The sequence below is a fragment of the Montipora capricornis genome, chromosome 14, assembly GCF_036669925.1.
Source record: "Montipora capricornis isolate CH-2021 chromosome 14, ASM3666992v2, whole genome shotgun sequence".
Classification (NCBI taxonomy): Eukaryota; Metazoa; Cnidaria; class Anthozoa; order Scleractinia; family Acroporidae; genus Montipora; species Montipora capricornis.
This window is the reverse complement of record NC_090896.1, coordinates 13,718,707-13,733,706: the sequence shown is the minus strand read 5'-3', so window position 1 is coordinate 13,733,706 and position 15,000 is coordinate 13,718,707. Positions and strand designations below refer to the sequence as shown.

Below are 15,000 nucleotides of genomic sequence, written 5' to 3'. Positions count from 1 at the left end.
AAGGAATCATAAAAAAAATGTCACTGTTTTTTTCATTACAAAAAGTCCTACTATGTGAAAGACAAATAAGGGTTTAGCCCTGAGGAAGGGATAATAATAAAAAAATGCCAGCTTTCAAATTTCTTCACACTGGTCAATTTACCATATCAAGTCACTTGATAAACCCTTTCTTTTACTTCACTTTCCCACCGACACAGCACCACAGCTTCTTTACAATCTAACCCCTTTATCCTACAAGTGAAAGAATGCTTTACTTCCAATAACCAGGGACCAATATTCTTAACCCAATGACCAAGACAACGGTTGTTTTAGACTAAACACTTCAGATAATGGATTACTCCAATCACTACAATACATGCCAATCCCATGCATGGAATGCAGTCTCGCACGTGTACACTGACTGCAGACTAATCCTAACTCAGTTATTGCAAGCTAACTATTTTAAAATACTGCTTATCAGCGCTAATCAAATGGGTGCTTAGACTTAAATACTGTTTAATATCAGCAATATTTATAGACAGTCTGCAGTTGTCATACGTCTCCTGGTATGCTAACTGTTTCAAATAAAATGGTGCGTAACCCTAATCACTAAATTGAAAGCTTAACCCTAATTCCTAAAATGCAGGCAGTCTCCCTAACCTTACATGAAAGCTAATCTTTCAAAATAAGTGCTCAGTAACCCAAATCACTCAGCTGAGCATTTGAGCTTAATCAGTAAAATTTGTTAGCCTTCAATAGCACCAGAGAAAAAAAGTTTACCCAGTTCTTGAAAATTTTACCTAGTTAAAAAAATATTACCTAGTTAAAAATAAAATCACCTTGTCAGAAAAAAAACTAACTAGTTGGAAATAAAATCATCTAGTTAAAAAAAACTAAGTAGTTGAAAATGGAAATTAACTGAAAAGAGAAATTAACTGCAACATATATGTACTGGTTTTTTTTTAGTTGCCATGAAAGAGTATAAAGAGACACTTCTTTGATGGGACAGCAGGGAAAGCTCCTTTACAGCAGATAAAAATGCTAAATAGCAGCCAATTCTGTCTCCTCAACCAGTTATGGTTTGATGTATTTGGGGATCTCTCTTTGCAGACTTGTTATAGTTCTGTGGTTTATCTGAAATGGTTTAAAGCTTTTTTTGTTTTTAAATTTAAAACAAGAACCCAATCCAAAGATTTTGGCATGAATAAAATGTTTAGGTTCATGCTTTTTTGTCTGTGAGCTATGCTAATACCTGCTAATAGCTTGACTACAATGGATTTTTTTGTAGTTTCCATCACATTTCGGATTTGCTGGAATATTATTTTACAGGAGCAGGATATTATAACTTTGTTTCTTGTTCCATGTGTGCACTAGTACTTCTATTTCTCAGTGACTTCAAGCTACTTTTCTTGATCTTTCTGACCTCGTTCCAATGCAAGCATTAGGCATGAGATGTATAATTCCTATTTCAATACTATTGCATTAATGTTTAGAGGCTAGTCAAAGCCTATTTACATCCTATTGTATTTCTATTTACGTGCTATGTACATGCAATTTTTGCTATGGAACCTCAATTTCAGTTAGGTAGATTCTATTTACACTATATGTAAATGCTATGAAACAGTTATGTTTTTCCTATTTCCGTGTTTTTTTACAGCTATGTAGAGGCTATTTGTAGCCTATTTACACCCTATGTTATCACTATGTAAGCATTGTATGTAACTGTGTATACACTATATGTGTGTTGTGTATTTTCTGTTTCGAATCTATGTTGAAACTATGTTGAAACCACTTTTATTTTTGGACACAAAAAACCCCATAACATAGCTTTTACATATGCTATGTAAAGGTTCCATTTGACTAGCATTTCCTTTCAAAATATATAGATGAGGCATATGTATAACATAGGCTTTCAATAAGGCCTCTATATTAAATATACCGTATGTATATCATAACATACCATTTACATATGGTCATTACATAGGATTTATATAGATTACACATAGTGTCTGGTTCTACAAGGGAAGGCCAATGTTCATTAGCTTCTGCAGTAGTAAGTGATGGTCCACCATATCAAAGGCCTTAGACAGGTCTAGAAATACAGCGCCTGTAACCCTACCAATGTCCATATTCTGGAGGATATTGTCTGAAAAATGAGCCATGGCCATACCAGTTGGTAACTTCGGTCTGAACCCAAACTGTGTAGATGTTATGATCCCATTGACACTTTTCCAAATTTCCAAAGAGAAGGGAAGGTGTGTCTTCTGCAGGATTAGGGGGGATCTCAATGACTGTAGGGGACTGCCTTCCTTCCAACACATCTGGAATCCCAACATCTTTCAAAAAGCCAAGCCTAACACTCCAACTGACTAGCGGCCCCATCACAACAAGCAAACACTAACCACACAATCTTTGTCAACACTGGACGCATCTTCCTAATTCCCTTTGCCAGAGGAGAGTACTTCGTCATTTTCTCACCCTTCTTATTCACTATGTTCTCATCCCAAGGCACCGAGAAATTGTCCACTCCTGAGTTGCTTGATCTACCACAGTAATGTTGAGATGATTATGTTCCATCTCCTGTGTTGTCTCAACACTCTTATCCCACCAGCCCAACTTCAGGTAGGTGTAGTTCAGGTTCCTTCTTATGACCACCTAAAATGACATCATCCTTCCTCTTTCGTCTTTTTCTGTTCTTTTGATCTCCGAGACATCAATCAAGCTGCACCAAGAAAAACAACAAAAATTTCCCTGACGACAATGAGCCACAAAGGGGCAAAAGACCCAGTGAACAAACCAAGACGCCATGGACTCATTCATGGCATAAAGATGACAAATTTACCCTGCATTCTTTCAACTTCAAACGTGTGCAGATACAGGGCATCATGTACAACTTTTGACTCTGAGTGAAACGACCAAAGTTAATGGTCCTCCTCTCTTCTTCTTTGGTATATCCTGTATGCCGGAAGTCCCATAATAAACCAAGACATTCACAACAGATTGCACGCTCCTCTTTTCCCTTTCTTTCTATGAAGGTGCAAGAAAGGGGAAAAGTGTGGCAGCTGACCAATCAGCATAAAAGCAAAACCATACTCCTTGTTCTCCATAGAGGTGCCCCTGGCTTCCTTTTGCAAGGTTTTAAGGTAATGGGACCTCAAGAAGGTACATTTTCCACAGCTACTCAATACCACCAGTCACCAGGACTACAAGATTAAAGGTACGTCTGTCAAGGGGAGTCAAGATTTTGATGTTTAGTGCAACGATCAGGTGGTCTAAGACTTCTGACAACAGCTAGTCACCGATTGTTAATCGGAGGTCACACTGACTTTGAATCATACGGGGAGCTCGAGTTTGATTCCTATGATCAGATTACTGACCCTAAGCCTGCAACTGATTCTTGTACAAGCACTGTCTAGAGCTGGACATTGTTAATTAGTTATGGCAATCACGTCGCCATGGAGTGCAAGCATCATTTATGCTGGGAGGAATGGCCTGTGTAGCAGCTAGAATTGTGTTTTTGTGGCTGGAATGCAGCACCTAGAATTGCGTTTTTCCTTCCTTAAGGCATTCCTTAGTGCGCTATTTGTTACTTAGTGTATTGTTGTGCAAGTTGCAAAAATGTTGTTAATTGCCATGTGCATGTTATGTTCAAGTCATTAGTGTGTCGGAATTATTCCCCTCAGTCTTTAGCATGCTTGTCTCTTAGGCATAAAACTAATTTTGGTGCTATTAAGCATAATTTTCTTCTTCCGGCCTTTTTCATTTCCACAAGATTTGTAAGCTTTTCGGTAATAGTCAGGAAGTATTCCCTTTTTAATAAAATGTTTTGAACATGTTTAATTAAGGAACTCACAAGTGGTGAAAGTTCTCATTTCAAAAACAAACTGATTTTACATTTTTTTTTCACATTCTTGCATTTCTACTGAGCAATGGTAAGAGAGTCATCAACATGGTATTTATCTGTCATTATTTTTAGGTACTTCTCAGTTTACCTAAATCTTTGTTATTACAAGTTTGGGTCTGTCTAAATTACATACAATGTACACACTCACCCTCCACCCCTCAAGTTGGCTATGGCAATGATTCCTCCAAGGTATCTCATGAATACAATTCGTGACACACTGAAAGCTGGAGTAATGGAAATGTTAAACCCTCCATAACCATACAAGAACACAGGGTGGCTGCCATCCAGTTCAATATCCTGAAGGATAAAGAAAGTAGTTACGTTTTTTGAGCAATTTTTTTTTTGATCATTTGTTCCCCTTGGTGTATTTTGGAAGGTCACTCAGGCACTCATAAACTGAGTGTCCTACTTTAGTCCCAAGCCACTCAATGGTGAAATTGACATTTTGACAGATTTTATTCAGGCTATGGAGAGGCTGTCTGGGACCTTTCCATTGCTCTTTCAGTTGAAGGTAAGGACAATGAAAAGATCCATGCAATTTTGCTTTTGTTCGGCTTGCTCAATTCAGCCCAGTTGAAATATTAGATCTGCCCAGGGTTTTTTTTGACAGATTATGTATGTACAACATGTTCATTTCAGCACAGTTTTTTCACTTTGCAGCCTGCGGCAGAGCCCCATAGAGCCCATGTACAGACTCTGCGGGTGGGGAATGGGAGCCTAAGGAAGGGAAGAGAGGGAAGTCTCGCAAATGCAGCTTTAAGGCGCTGATGGGCAAATTTTCTTTGGAGGAACCTTCTGTGCAGCCTGCACTTATCCCACTGACCTTCGTCACTTTTAGCGAAACAATTAAAATCATTTGAATAAAACAAAATGCAATGAATAGGAGAAAAACAAAGAAGACATTATTTGAGCAAAGAACAGCGGGAAAGGGAGGGGCAGAGAGCAAGACTTAACCACAAAGAAAAAACAAAGAACATCGCCAAAGAGAGCAACTTAGGGCTGGAGAGAGAAGGCGAAATTTCAATGGAGAAAGCCACAAGGCTGAGAGAAGCTGTGGACAGAGAAGAAAAGAGAATTTTAGTGAAGAAAGCTGCAGCGCTGAGAGAAGCCGACGAAGGAGAAGAAAAGAAAACTTACCGAAGAACGCCATGAGGATGAAAAAAACAGGGCGAGAATGAACAGAGATAATTACAACAAAGTACACCACAAGGAGGAAAAGGCGAGGAATAGAGCCTAAGGTAACAAAGAAGCCCAAAACAACGAGAATACACATCATCGGCGAGTTTTCGTTTAAATATAGAGTTTTTTGTACATACAACCTCTCGATGCCTACGTTGAATTGAGTTGTAGTACATATTTCTGCCAAGAATGCACTCATAACCAATGTTTATGGCAGTTTTGGTTCTTTTTTGCCAGATAAGGCTTCTAAAAACGGCTTGATAAGCTCAAACCTGCAATTTTGAGCAAAATTTACAAAATCTCGGTTGTTTGTGTACTGTCACACGGTTTTGTGGCCAGCTATACTCAGCCATGGTTGCTCATTTTGGAACTGAATTCATCATTACTGTGGAAACTGTCCACACTTAATTAATACCTTTCGATTAGGCTTTTTATGTGAAATGTCTGTCCACAGCACATGAGCTGCTTTGTTTGACTGTAAAATTGCAGTTGAGTAAGCAAATTACTACACTTGGCTTTTTAATCATTACATGTAGCTTATTAATTTCTGCTATTGTTCTAATGTAACTGAAGAGAGGTGTTAAGGTTACCATTCAAAAGGGAAAATTGTTGTCAAAGAGATAACTGTACATGTAATTGCAGTTTTAGTTGTTGACAATTTGAATGTGGTTATTTTTTGCAACGCTTGTTTGTTTATTGCAGTCAGCTCAGAGGAGTTTAATCACTACACCGTATTAAAATAAATGATGATTTGTACTTTATGCAGAAAGCATATCTTGTATACATGCACTGTATTGCTTTTTGGGGTGAGAAAGGGGAGCCCCACTTTTAAGCTTGGCTAAATCTATAATATTACATCTACATGTATAATATTAGATCTGTCCAGGGCTCTAAATTCCAACAAATAATTTGGAAAAAATACAGACATTATGCCTGTACTCACCTTCTTGTGGACAATGAACATAGGAATATTAGTTCCATCTTTACTGGGGTAAAAGACCTGGACAGTTTGATATTTACTTTTGTCAAATCCTTCCACTTTTGTTTCACGGAAAATCTGCAAATAAATGTGAAACTGCACACTTAAAGTTTAAAATATCCTATCACTCATTTCAATTTTTGATTCAAACGGACTTACAAATAAAAACAGCAAAGAATCACTAACCAAGAATAAGAGAACAAAACGAAAAAAAGACAGTAAGAAAGAGAGACTGTGGTACAAAAGGTGTAAAAGGGGTCATATAACAATACGAAGTGAGATAACTACATGTTGCCCTATGTAAAGGAATCCAGGTGGCCCTTGAATTCCAGGCCCCAGCTTGAGCTTGGGATTCAGGATCCCAGAAAAATTGAACCCCAGATCCGAAGTCGTGGATTCTGGATTCCAAACTCACTGGTTCCACCAAAATGGATCCTGGAGTCCATCAAAATCTGTGGATTCCATACAATGGATTCTGGATTCCATGCTCTGCATTCGGGATTTCAAAGCCTCACATTTGCTGGATTCTGGATTCCTTTACATCAGCTGATACATGTAGACAAAACAGCATCCAAATTTGCTCACCAACAAACGTAATGATACACTGTATATACAGACACCCCAAACACTCAGAAAAAAATAATGAAGCTCAGAGCTACTGTTCACACCTTAGGTTCAACAATGTCCTGTGCCAAATCACAGTGATAAATGATGCCAGGAGAAAGAAATGATGTAAACTGGTAGAATATCTGGAAAAATGAGGATGAAGACTACATGTGAGGAAACCAAATATAAAAAATGATCATACAGTTGTACATGTAGTTCGTAGCGTCATGTCAGACTGCAATTACATTATTTTAGTGAGACATATGTAGACCGCCAACTGCAGATCTCAGAAACTGGTTACTCTACAACTCGAAGTTCTTCCTGCAAAATTAATTCCAGATTAACATCCCAAACTGACCATCATGGCCACACAATTGAAAGATTGTGGGTAAAATTCTCTCCTTCAATGTAAGTGATGTTTATTTTTCTTAGTTTACAGGAAAAGTGCCCAAGTCTTTTCTTCAAGTACTGTAAATTTTCATTTTTTTTATTACTATCACAATTTTGTCTCTCATTGATTCTGCACCTTAGAGCACAAATCTACATAACAATAATAATAACTTTATTAAATTATTCGAATTGCAATTCCAAAGGGAATTGAAAAACTCAATGTTACAATATTACAAAATGTGAAATGGCAAAAAATTAAATATGTACATTTATAAAATATTAGTTAATCTTGATTGCAGTTCAGTTCAGTGTACATGAAGGAAGTGGGAGTGATATTGTGATGTTTCTTCGCTTTATCTCATAGCAGGGCAAAAAAAATATCGTACAAGTGTGTAGGTATAATGTATAAATTTTAATAGCTAAGCAGAGCTCCTGGGTTATTGTTTCTTACTGGCCTCACTTAAACAAACAAATAGAGGGGTAAAGTGTGAAATCATGTCACAATAGCAATGCGTTTTCTGGATCTAAACAAAGCAGTGAAGCCATCACAGGAGCGACAAGTCCACCACAGTGATAATCGAAGTATGGGTCAATGTTCATGTTGGCAGTGTGGCCCAGTGGTTAGGGCGCTTGCCTTGAGATCCGGAGATTCCCGGTTCAAGACCTGCTGTGACCACTTGTTGAATTGGATCCTGGTAGTCCCTGGTTCCCAGATGCACTGGTAAATATTGTATAAAAGCTAACCTTAAACTTTTGTTTAGGCCTAATTAGGCCTAAGGTTAGCTTTTATGCATGTTGAAGATACTTTCTGTCTTCGTATCCTTACCCTTACCCTTGGTCTTACCCTTACCCTTGTTTTAGCAACGCCGTAGAGAGGTTCAAGGACTCTGCGTGTCAATTACTTTTATAATTGGAAAGTTGAATGCCTTTCACTTGAGGATCAAATCTTCTTTACCTGATGAAACTTAGCCAAAACTACACTAATCTTCATTTAGCCCAGTCATTTGCATGCAGTGACAAAACAATCTCTAATGTTGTGTTAACGTTTGTTCATGTACTCCACAAGTTACTATATCAGGACTGTATGGGCAGTGTGGCAGCACGAGAAAAGAATAAGTCATCAATGCCAGGTTCCTTTTCATTGTTTGGCGATTGTTGCAAGGTCATCGACTGCTCAGATATCAAGGTTGCCGTTCCTGGCCTCGTGAGTGATCAAAAAGTCACCTATTCATCATACTGTGGAATGAATAGCTTCAAGGTTCTGATTGGTGTGGCACCCAATGCAGTCATCACATATGTCAGCAAATTGTACCCAGGATCTACGTCTGACAAAGAGATTGTGAGAGACTGTGGAATCCTTGACCACTTTGAAACTGGAAACCTCTTGCTTGCAGACAAGGGGTTTCTCATTCAAGACCTTCTACCAAATGGGGTATCAGTTAACATACAGTTGTACCTCCTTTCCTAAACAACGGGAAATTTACAGTCAGTGAATTAAAGCTCACAAAGAGCATTGCCACATGCCACATTCATGTAGAGCGACCCAATGCCAGGCTAAAGGAGTTTCAAATGTTAAGTTTTATTCCATCATACATGAACAATAGGTGTGATAAAATGGTGGTCAGGACGCCGACTCTGGGTCTCCTGTTAGTTGCTCTTTCCTACTCCCGGCTTTGTGGTTACAACTCTTTTAGTGGGTGTTCTCGATTTCTGAATAGCACCACCTTCAATATCTAGCAGAAGAATTTCAAGTCCAGCGACATTTCTTTTAATCTCTCGACTGGTGTTTATTTAGGAAGGTGAATGTTTCTTCGACAAAGATTCTCAAAGGGAAGGGTTCTACATACAACAAATTGCTCTTCATCGTTCAACCGTTTCCTATTAACAATCACTCTAAGTGGAGATGTTCATCCTCAACCTGGACCGGAAAACAACAACATTAGACCCAAGAAAGCTCGACAGCGCTCAACTCGTAATAATACGGTAGCTCATCTCAATTTTCACTCTATAAGATCAAGAGAGAATTTTTACCTCGTTTGGCAGACGATAACCGACAATTGCCTCAACATATTGACATATCTCTGAGTCTTGGCTAAATGCATCTATTAGTGATTCTGACTTGCAAATCCCTGGATACATTTTGTTTCAGCAAGATTGTGGATCACTTGGTGGCGGCCTTTGTGTCTACATTTCGGACATTTACAAGGCTTCTGTTATTGGCAATCTCTCTAACATCCCCGAAAATTCCTTTCAGCAACTGTGGCTTAAAGTCAATTGCAACAAGTTAAAGTCGTTTCTTCTATGTATGGTTGGGTCAGAGGTTGTAATACTTGGAGATTTAAATTGCAATGTTTTGGAAGATTGCTACGAAGGCAGAGCCTTGACTGAATTTTGCTTCACTTTTAATCTTACTCAGCTTGTCGAATCACCAACTAGAGTCACCGAAACTTCTAAATCCATGATTGATATTGTATTAATGACAAATAACGACTTTGTCGAAAATTGCGATGTAAAATCTTCGTCTACCAGCGATCACAACCTGGTTTGTTTTAACCTTAAGCTAAAAGCTCACACATTCACATGTCACCATTTGAAGCTACAAGAACTATGATCACGATAACTTCCTTGTGGACCTATCTCGCGTCACATTTCATATAGTTTATTTCTTCGAAAGCCTGGATGACAGGGTTGATGCTTTTAATTGTTTATTTCTTGAGTTTCTTGATGTTTATGCACCATTCAAGCGCGTAAAAATTAAATCACGCCCCAACCCATTCATCACCCAAGAGATCAAACAGTTGATGAAAACTCGTGATTCATGACACAAAACTGGTATTCGAACAAGTGGTCGCCTCCATTGAAATGCCTATAGATTCTTTAGGCAAGAAGTGCTGAGAAAGCCAACAATCGCACCGAGCTTCAAAACAGCAAAGGAAATTCGAATGCAACTTGGAAAGTGATTAACCTTTGCCTACCAAGGAAGGCAATGCCTTTGAAAACAGAGAACCCTTTGAGCCTATCCAAAACGTTCAACGAGTTCTATACTTCAGTTGGTTAAACTACTGCAGATAAAGCAAGATGGTTTGCTCAGGAATTTGGCCTTCCTCCAAGCAGTTATGACTTGTTACACAACTACAGTGTGCAAATGATGTCCACGAAAATGACCATTGACAGCTTTTTAAGTTTTCTACAGTAACTGAATCTCTAGTTGAAAATATCATTAATGCTCTACAATTGAATAAAGCTCCTGATGTCGACAAAATAACATCTTGAGTTCTTAAGGATAGCCTTCCTGCAATACTTCCGATAATCATGCATTTGTTTAACAAGTTGTTTGCTACAGGCACTTTTGCTCGATCGTGGAAAATGGTGATACCTGTCCCTAAGTTTGGCGATTTCAACAAACCAGCAACTACGCGCCCTATCTCCTTACTTCCAATATTATCAATGGTCTGTTGAAGACTCGCCCATCATCAATTCGTTGATGAATCGCTCTGGGAAAATTTCAAAGTTTCAAATCCCACTCTACCCAGATGGCTCTACTAAAAAGAACATGGATGAGAAGATAATTTCATTGATTGTGTTATTAGATATGTCGAAGGCTTTTAACAGCATTCAGCATGAGCGCCTACTTATGAAACTCCACAAAATCAGCATCTCCACTACCGCCTGGATCTGGTTTGAAAGTTACTTGACAAAGCGCAGTCAATTCGTGAGGATTGAGGACACTATTTCTGATCCATTACCTTTAAATTTCCGGGTTCCCCAAGGCTCTATCTTGGGTCCCGTCCTGTTCATAGCGTATGTTAACAATTTATTGTCACTTCCTAAGCACTGGAAATCTTCAGGTTACGTGGACGACACAAAAGTTTTCTTATCTCTTCCTCCTCATGATATTACTGATGCAAGCAATGCGTTAAATCAAGACGTTTTGGAAATATCCCATTGGTGCTGCGAGAATTCACTGTTGATTAACCCTGACAAGACTAAACTTTTGGTTATTGGCGTTCCACAACTCTTGTGTGATTTGCCACGTTTATCCATTACCATTCTTGGAAAGGAGATTGAACACGTTTCTGTTGCCAGAGACCTAAGTGTCTATATCGACCAGACTCTCAACTATAAGGAACATATATCAAAGTTAGTCTCGAGCTGTGTTCACAAACTTGTTCAAATAAATAGGATAAAGCACTTATTAGATCGGAAAACTTTACTTTTAATGATTAATGCCTTCGTATTTAGTAAACTCCTTTACTGTTCGACTGTTTGGGGAAACACATCTAAGTCAAATATAAAGAAGCTACAACTGGTCCAGAATTTTGCGGGAAAGATCGCACTCGGCTTGAAAAAATTTGACCACATCTCTCAAGGCCTTAAATCACTTGGGTGGCTTAGTATAGAGGATAAACTGCATTTAATCACAGCCGTCATGGTGCATAAATGCTTACACCATCGGGTGCCCATTTATTTGAAAGACAAATTTGTATATAGGTCACAAGTTCATAATAGACAACTTAGATCTGTTGATAACAATGATCTCAACTTGCCACACTGTCGGCTTTCTACTGGCCAGAGGTCATTTGCCTTTTGAGGGGCAAAAGTTTGGAACTCGCTCCCCCTTGATCTAAAGTTAACTCCTTCACTGAGGACTTTTAAAAACAATGTACGTGAACTGCTTGTAAATAATCTATCGTGAAACGTTGCATTTATATTTAACTTTAACTCGACATGTAAGATTTTCATTTGATTTATTTTTAAGTTAGTCTATTTGTCATTTAAATATTGCTGCTGAAAAGCCCTTTTCAGGGAGTGCAATAAATATGTATGTATGTATGTATGTATGTATGTATGTATGTATGTATGTATGTATGTATGTATGTATGTATGTATGTATGTATGTATGTATGTATGTATGTATGTATGAAATGCTATGCTGAGGAAGTTCTTCAATTGTGTGCATCCCTAGTCAATTTTCAGTGTCCTCTTATCAAGGAAATACCGTGGTAAGTGACAGCTTAGAGTTTGATTAGTCTTGATTTGAAAAGCAATACAGCTCAGTTTTCTTTTGGTGGGAAAATTTGCAGGAAACATTTCTGGACATCAAAATGGCAGGTTTTATTTGTTCATGTTACGACATGAACAAATAAAATGTACACCAACGTCTGCAAGTTCATGTATTGTAAATAAATATGAATTCATTTTGTTAGTAATATTTTCACAGCTGAACATCAATAAAGGTATTGTCAGAAAAATGTTATATTTACAAAACTGACTGAAATGAGGAGGGAGTGAGTTGGGTGCGTGCGGGAGTGCATATGACCTCCTCTGTTTCATACAAACATAACAGTTTCATTTAACTTTATTAAGCATCCTCATAAGCCTGGTACTGCTCGAAAAAAACAGAAAAGCAAAAGCATTTTCTATACATATCAGCTTATACTAGTACATAGCTCCAAATTTTTGGGCAATTCTACGTAATTAAATACCATTCATTGCCTAAATAATCTCGTCTTTTCCAGGACATGCGCTCAAAAACAAGTATAAAAGTAAACAAGGCATTAAATTAAGGTTACGAAACAGGTTCGAGGGTCAAATTTTTCCAAAATTGTGATATTTGGCATACATAAACTATGTGGTCTAGGATTTCTTATGCAGTAAGTTTCCTTTTTTTGCATGACTCATTACGTCACAATTCAGTGGTGTTGAGCTGTCAACACCGTTGCACCACCTGGGAATTTAGCGTGGGAGAATGTCTTCCAACAGTGCGTCATTACAATATGGCATTACTTGCCCCGCTTGCTTGTGTGTAGTCATGGTTTTGGATGGAGAGAGAAAAGAAGAGAAAGCAAAACAAAAGCCCTTGGGTTCCAAAGGCTGATCGACGCTCTCGCAAAAAGAAATCACAATGATAACAATGGGGGTGACAGGCCTACACAACTCCTATCCACGTTTTTTAGCCAGCTTAGAGTTTGGCTCGAACAAGTATGTCTTTCAAGGAGCTGCCCCTTTTGTATGAAACGATCAGGGAATCTTGAAATATTTCGCTAAGTAGCAGTTGTTGCTGGATTAAATGCCATTTTTGCATGAGTGTTTGTTTACGAATTCGCCATTGTATCTAAAATGTACAAGAACAGATTATTATAATTTTCACACGCAGCCCGCAGAAAAAGGTGGCAAAGCGACCAAAAGCTTAGCCAACCATTATTTAGACCTATCCTAAAAGCCATCTTTGCCTTTACATAACGTGTCAAATGGCTCTTCTGTTATATTTTGCAGTAATCAGAAGGAAAGATAACCATGGCAAAGACAGATAAAGATGTGTGTTACGTACCCTGCGTTGTGCATTTTAGCGAGTACGCTTTCCCTCTGGTTTTCTACTGCTTCACCAGCCTGCCCTTGTGGTTGTGGAGTTTCATCTTGATTTGGCACGGCCAGCTTTTGCTTTCCCCGTTTCACACAATCAGTAAAATTGGCGAGAAATTAAGAAATTGCGCTTTCGCATTCGAATTGCCGGCAAAGGAAACTTTGATCTTGAAATAATATCCACCACCATTTTCCCCCGAGTCTTGGCACACACCAGGAGATTGAGCCCTATTGGTGATAATCAGGAAGGCCACTCCCAGGGAGCGTGTTATGTTGACTAAATTTTCTAAGCCTTGTTTCTCAGCTTAATTTTTCTTGAATTTTGCCATCTTTGAGAGGATACTTTGCGTACAGGAATTCACCGCAGAAACTTGAAATTTCGCTCAACGCTTCAGGAGACCCTCCTCTGCAAAAGGGTGTCGGCCTTACCCTTATTTGTTTTTCGTTTTAAAGATATAATTCCTAACGCTAAGTCAATCCAAGAAATGTATGTTGCTGAACTTTGAATTTTAATAATTTTTTTTGAAAGCTCATCTAACAATTCCCCAATACCCATATATTTGAAGGAAAACATCTGCTAAGTGTTATGCAGTTATCGTTTACTTTGGAAGGCCAAAAACCAACGCGAGTTTGCCGCATTTATAATAGTCGCTTCATTTTGCATTTACTGATCACAGTACATTTTATATTCAATTTCACCGGTTAAAAACACTTTCATGTCATTCTTGGTTCTTTAAGCTTTTAAATGATGTATAGGTTTAGGCACTGTTGTAAAATTACGCGCCCATGAGGATGGCTTTCTGCAACGCACCTGCGAACCTGTTCCGTAACCTTAATAATATTTGACACACCATAATTCTACACAATGAGCCTCATCGACAACACAGTCAACAACATTCTCTTGGAAAATTTTGCTTCCCATCAATTCACATCTTTCCTTACTTACAACAGAGCCTCTGGATGGGCAAATGCAATGGACATAGTGCGATTTACTACACCTGGAGGAAGCTCTGTGGAAGTTTTCAGCTGGTTTGTTTGCAGCAAGCTGTAAGACATCAGAAGTTATCACCCGAACTTTTAAAATTTTCAGCTGGTCTTCAATGATGGAATTCAAAGGACACTGCACAATACTAACTACATTGTTGGTTTTCTCTACAGGAATGAAATGAGACAGAAGGTGAAATAGCATCGACTTGCCAAATCCAGTTGGTAAGACTCCAATAACATTCTGGCCTTTCAGGATAGATTCAAATTATTTTACTTGAAGAGCTTTAAAATTAAGCGAAGGAAGATACCGTTACTCAGCAGAAATCCAACCTGGTGAAGTACTGATAAAAACTCTGGTCTACCCGCCATCTTCGATGTTTTGTTTCTTGTATGCGGCAGGTGCAAAACACAGGTCACAGGTCATTGTTTTACCAATACAGAAAGTATCCTAAACATTCATAAAATCTAACCTTTGGCCTAATTAGGCCTAAACAAACGTTTTTAGACCTAAGGTTAGCTTTTATGAATGTTTAGGATACTGTCTGTATTGTTAGAATGATGACCTGTGACCTGTGTTTTGTACCTGCCGTATGTGATCGTATGCTGATAAATA

At 38.4% G+C, this 15,000-nt stretch overlaps 1 protein-coding gene across 1 annotated transcript in view; it reads right to left on the bottom strand.

Annotated features, from left to right (window-relative positions):
• The window catches only part of LOC138032122 (prolyl endopeptidase-like), a 140,912-nt gene that overhangs the window by 96,218 nt on the left and 29,694 nt on the right, over window positions 1-15,000 (bottom strand). Inside the window, exons 6-8 of the mRNA XM_068879718.1 lie at window positions 6,710-6,790; window positions 6,006-6,119; window positions 4,032-4,180 (exon numbers count right to left, since the gene is read on the bottom strand). Coding sequence (XP_068735819.1) covers window positions 4,032-4,180; window positions 6,006-6,119; window positions 6,710-6,790 — 344 coding nt within the window. The remainder of the gene's footprint in view (window positions 1-4,031; window positions 4,181-6,005; window positions 6,120-6,709; window positions 6,791-15,000) is intronic.